Here is a 6,000-nt window from a genome sequence, read left to right as displayed (position 1 = left end):
GGTGGTCAGACCACCACAACCAGCTAGTTACTTGTTGTCTTTAATTTCCTAAGGACTGACCTATATTGAAAATTAACCATAATATAAATTTTTACATTGACCATTGCTTTGCAGGATGGGTAGATTTTTCTAATGGAATAATTTTTAATTACATTTAATTAACTTTATTTGATTCCTTTTTTATAAACAGTGAGCTTGAAACTGCAATCATTTGATGCCTAAGTATTCCAAAGCATTATTACCTCTATGCAGGACCGGCCTCCGGCTTCATGGTGCCCTGTGCTAATGTGCTAAATTGCCTGCTGCTGAATTCCAAGTTTTCCTAGTTATATAGTGATAACCCCTCCCCCTATATATAGCAAGACAGACTTTCCATTCAGGCTGCTGGAAAAGCTGTGTAACAACACTGTGGTGACCACAGAACTGAAACTGCATGATAGACACACACAGTATATCACTGATGCATCTTGGGTGTTTTACATGATCAACTTATCCTTCACAGCTCCACAGAGGTTGTAACCCAGCTTTCCCAGGCTGCTATACCTGCCTGGGTCCCTAGTTCTAATATTATAAAATAACTAGCCAGATTTGTTATCCGGGAGCCAGGAAAACCTGGGTAAGAATCATTGGGATTTATGATGGACCTCCAACTCCCAAGCAAAATGAAGTAACCAAAGGACACAAAAAGAAAAAGACACAACACATTGTAATCAGGTCAAATGGTCACAATTTTATTTAAAATCACGACACTGAAAAAACAGCAGACCCCCGACTCACAAAGAGTCACCCTCCAGCAAGAAAAAACCCACTGTGGGGGAAACCTCGAGGAAGCCATGGCTAAAGAGTTGCCCCTCCCCTGAAATAGTTTAAGAATTTGCACATATTACAATATAACAAAAATACCCTATAAATATACTACATCGGATTTGAGAGATCTGGCTGCCATATCTGTCACCTTATTAGTGCCTGGGTGGAAGCACCTTTTCTCCCTTACAGATCCAGGGCCACCTCTCAAGAAGGTGGAGACTCGGTTAAAGGAGTAGTCTATGGCATACAACCTCCTTTCCCCTGCTAGAACTTCCAAATTACATCAAGGGTAGGAGAGAGTAATGTAGTCAAGGTCCTCTGGTGCCTCCAAGATGGCAGTGATTCAGGCAGCGTCCATTTCTTTTATGGACCTTTCTTTATGACATCAGCGATTATCCTCACAGCTCATGGTTGCCATGGTGACTACAGTGATCTAATGTATTAACTATTTAAAGTGACACTGTCAACCCTTTTTGCATTTTGACTGCTCTCCACAGGTGTAAAGGGTAAATGTTACAGCTTTCATTACTTATTTTATATCACACCACATGGTGCTTGTACTGGTAAAAAGTCGTTTTTATCACCTGTGGATTGGTATATGTGGGCGGGGCCTCGCAGCCTTTGTGCCACATCGCTCCGCCCCTAGCGCCACTTAGCCCCGCTGTAACATTTACCCTTTACACCTGTGGAGAGCAGTCAAAATGCAAATAGGGGGTGACAGTGTCACTTTAATGACTGTTAATACACTTTACTACAGAGGTCTTTAAGCACACGTGTAACCAAGCAAGCAGCTTATGGTTAGGACACTAAGAACACTAAATAATAAAAGCTAAGAGATTACACAGGTAGTTGTAGGTATGATATGTCTGGGATCAGCCATGTAACCAGCACATACCACACAACTTTATGTACAACCAAAGAGGGGCACATAAGGTCACACAGTAACACAACCTGTACACGTCCTACGACGGCTCTGTAACTGTCAGTGACTGCACTACACACACCGTCTGTGGTTGTCATGATTATGATGCCACTACTAAACATGGCTACTTTGCTGTTTTGCAGAACTTTGTGCAGTTAGCTATGCCCTTACATGAGATAGTGGAAGCATGGCAGCTATATAGATGGGAGATAGATATAAAAGGATGAACCAGCAGCACTCGCAGATAGTGAAAAATCAAATTGTGGGTTTATTGCATTCCAAAATCATCAGCATGCTTGAAAATGGCCTTACTACGCTCCCCAGTGCTTCTGCCAGCTCCCTGGTACTTTCCTGTCTTCTGCTCGCTGTCTGCAGCCACCGGTACACCGATACCGGACAGTGGGCAAAGGAGGGTACCAGGGAGCGTAGTCAGGTATGTATGAACTTTATTATTTTACACTAGGCAATCTAGCAGATCGACACTCATCTACTTTATTGATCGGGCCGTGTAATGTATATATGGGGACCCTTAAATGAGTTGCCTCACAATCATAAGTTTTCCCCCATCAACAGGATAGAGGGTATCTAGCTGAAAGAATCCAACTATTGGGACCCCCACCGATCAGGAGAACATTTCATTCATTCTCTAAAGGGCTCCCAAACATTGCATGCTGGGATCCCCACTGATCAGCTGGTTATCCCCTATCCTGTGGACAGGAGATATCTTTTGATTGTGAGATAACCCCTTTAAGGTTTGTCTATGGAATATACCAATAGGTGGACAGTAGCTAGACTAGGTACTGTTATATTTGATTAATATTGCCATGAATTTGCTGCCAACATACCAAAAGAGATCCTACTTCTAAAAGGTCATGTGCATAGATATAACATAACAAGTCAATATCTTACACCTCTTTAAACATAACAGGAACATCGTAAAATATGAAGGGAACATCAGTTAACAAATGTTTCTTAGTCTTTTTTTATATCCTACTATAATGCAATAGCTTCTCTTTGAGGAAACCAGTAACTCCAACTCCAAGCATGGAGAATTACCTTGAAAATTCCTCTCTCTCTAGGTAATCCTTCTCAATTGCCACCGTACATAGTATAAAACAAAAAGAAAAGCAGCCCAGGTTTAAGAATTGGTTTTATTATTATTATCTTTACTATGTACTCAATAAAGAGGACAATAAGTTTCTTATAAATAACGTGATAACAGTTCAGGAGGTTAATGGCGGTATATGCATACTGACATATTTAGCCTACAGTGCAATGATGTCATTTTTCAGGTTACACAAAGCTGATGGAAACATAACTATAGCCTACTATGAAGCTATACTGAACAGATTATAGTATAGTATGACAGTTCTGTAAGATGATACAAGCTTTTGTTTGCCGTGTTCAGATGCTTTTCATATATTTAGGTGTGGTGTTACTTCTCCATGGTCCATTTATGGCATTAGTCCACAAGCTTCTCATCTGCGTTTCTGTTCTTCAAATAGAAGTAATAAGGAACAGATAATCCTAAACTTCCTTCTTTCTGGTTCAGGTCTACATCAGTTCTTTCTTCTTTGTGCTGGTGACTTGTTCTTTCTGTATCTTTTTCATTGTGGACAATCTCTTGATGATCCTTTTTTGGCATCTCCTTGAAGGAGCTGCAATGTTCTTCAGATAGCGCTGGCTCCTTTTGGATGTCTTTTTGATACTTTCTTTGTCTGCTGTATCTGTCATCCCCCTCCTCCTCCTGGAAAGAATTGTTCTTCACACTTTCCCCATCTGAATGACAAGATGTCTCTTCATCTCTTTTTTTGGATAAGTCATAGGGTTCTTTCTGCTCTACACTATGAAGGACAATTGAGTGAGAATGATCTGCTCTTACACGGGAATAACCTGGGGGAAAAAAAGGAAATTATTTAATGTGGGGTTTTCCTTTAGGTTATGATTGGGGGTGCAGGATGAGGGTATATGAAGGTCCTCTATTCCTCTTCTCTCTCCCGACTGTTGTTTTAGCCTATGTTAACAAAAAACAGCCATCTTTTTGACAACAGTCCAGGAAGATGGCCACGAAATCCCACTGTGAAAACTGGAGAGAAACTAATCGCATTTTCTTTTACCTGCTGTTGTGTTTGTTCCCACAGTGAATGAAGGTAAACTTCATACCTTCATCCTCAGCACCGTTGTAGTAAAATCTTTAGTTTTATTAATACGTAAATTAGATGGTTTTGGCGCAGTGGTAACAGGACTACTGCCTTCAGTGCACACTTCCCCCCCCCTATGATTATTCATGCGGTGCTCTGTGGGGTTGAGCCCTGGAGTGGCCTCACTGCAGAGCGCTGCCCCAATATTCATGGGGAGGGGCAGGTTGGATTGGTGCACTGATGGCTGTAGTCTTGCACCCAGTGCACCAAATGACCTAATTTACATATTGATTAAAGTGAAGATTTTGCAAAAACGGCACTAGGGATAAAGATAAGGAATTCTCAGCGTTGCTGAAGCGATGGGAACATAACAGAAGGTTAGTGTTTTCTTACTGTTTGTTTCCTTTTAAATACAGTTAAAGGGTAACTGTTAAGAAAGAAGGGTAACTTTAAGAAACTTCTGACTTATAATAGTGACATAACAGAAATGTTTGAACCAGCTTGTACTCTGGAAGTAGCTTCCTTGTATGTTAATGCTTGACAACTAAAAGAGCCTTCAAACATGTCTGGGAATTATTTGTCAAGCCAAATGTAATGTGTATACATCTATGTGTATGTATGTATATGTGTGTAATGTGTATAAACCTGTGTGTGGATGTATATGTGTGTGATGCGTATAAATCTATGTTTATGTACAGTATATGTGTGTAATGTGTATAAATCTATGTGTATGTATGTGTGTAATGTGTATAGGGGGGGACATCATAAATCTTTTTTTCACAGATGAAGACAAGCATGACCACAGGTCTGATTTGTACAACTATGCCTAATGTGCAAAAATGGTGCCATTCTAATTCGAGATTTATAATCACCAATATCTCAAAGGTTGAAGGGCAGTCTTGTGAGCAGTATGTTCTAGAAGGCAAGGGAGTAGGTGACGAATACACAACTGCATTTTTACCTCTAGAGTGGAATCCTCTTTCAGTGACGCCATGTTTAACCTTCATATGTCGGGTCAGGTTTCCCTTCAGTGTGAACTTACTGGGGCAATAGAGACATTTGAAGGGTTTGCTATCAGAGTGCAGGTGCATGTGGCCCATTAAATTGTGCATGCGATTGAACTCCTTCCCACACAACTGTGAAGAAAAAAAAAAGTAAGGATGTCAAGAGTGAGTCAGCATATTGATTACTTAATGAAAGTTGTTACAGATTTTTCTTTAAAACAATACTCTGGGTAAGGCCATGTTTGAGACACACATTTCTTTTCTCAGGAAAAGTGTACTTGATGGTGGCTGCAATAAATGAGAGTTTAGAAACAAAGACATGTGAAAGAATATTATAGCTGCCAAGCAATGATAGAATACAGCTCTTTCACTATAACCATAGACCAGGAAAAGACTAGATTTATTTCAAGATTACATATACAGTATATACAGATACAGTAGCCTGTGTTAACTTGATCACAATGACGCATTTAACGTGATGTTCTAATTGATTTAACATACCTCTCTTACACAGTTGTTGCGTCGGGATTATACTAACCCTGGCTACCTTTCACAAAATGTGTGTATGTGAGGACTTCTGGCAATTATATAACTATGATGTCTCCTATACACTGCACCCACAGAAGAAGAGATTGTGTTCTGTTATGCCTCTATAGCACACTTTCAGAAACAACAGCAGGCATTATAGAGCAGTACTGAGCAGTGTATGTTGTGAATTCAGCACTGGGGGTGAGATACTGTATAGGGTCCTATTTCACGGGCCGATGGGGGCCCGATCAATGATGTAAACGAGCGCCGATCTGCTAGATCGGCGTTCGTTTACTGGGCCTATTCCACGTCCCGATGATCCCTGAGCGAGCGCTGCAGGGACATCGTTACCGATGTCCTTGCAGCCCTTGCACCATACATTACCTTGCAGGACTTCTCCTCGGCTCCGTCTTCCTCCCGGTCCTGCAGCACAGCATCAGCAGCTCCGGAGTGGCATGACTGAGCTCTCAGACAGCTCAGCCAATCACTGGCCGCGGTGGTCCTGGCCTGTGATTGGCTGAGCGGTCTGACTGCTCAGTCAGGCCGCTCCGGAGCTGCTGATGCTGTGCCGCAGGACCCGGGGAAGAAGACAGAGCTG

General features: G+C 41.5%; 1 protein-coding gene across 2 annotated transcripts in view; it reads right to left on the bottom strand.

Annotated features, from left to right (window-relative positions):
- Window positions 1–750: 750 nt before the first annotated feature.
- Window positions 751–6,000, bottom strand: part of ZNF366 (zinc finger protein 366) — a 54,979-nt gene continuing 49,729 nt past the window's right edge. For both annotated transcript variants that reach the window (XM_069962821.1, XM_069962822.1), the window contains 2 exons: window positions 4,832–5,006; window positions 751–3,622 (listed from right to left, as the gene is read on the bottom strand). In XM_069962821.1, coding sequence (XP_069818922.1) covers window positions 3,192–3,622; window positions 4,832–5,006 — 606 coding nt within the window. In that variant the 3' untranslated portion in view covers window positions 751–3,191. The remainder of the gene's footprint in view (window positions 3,623–4,831; window positions 5,007–6,000) is intronic.

Source organism: Dendropsophus ebraccatus, chromosome 3 (assembly GCF_027789765.1).
Source record: "Dendropsophus ebraccatus isolate aDenEbr1 chromosome 3, aDenEbr1.pat, whole genome shotgun sequence".
NCBI classification, from domain to species: Eukaryota; Metazoa; Chordata; class Amphibia; order Anura; family Hylidae; genus Dendropsophus; species Dendropsophus ebraccatus.
Note: the sequence above shows the minus strand (reverse complement) of the source record. Positions and strands in the feature narration are given on the sequence as shown.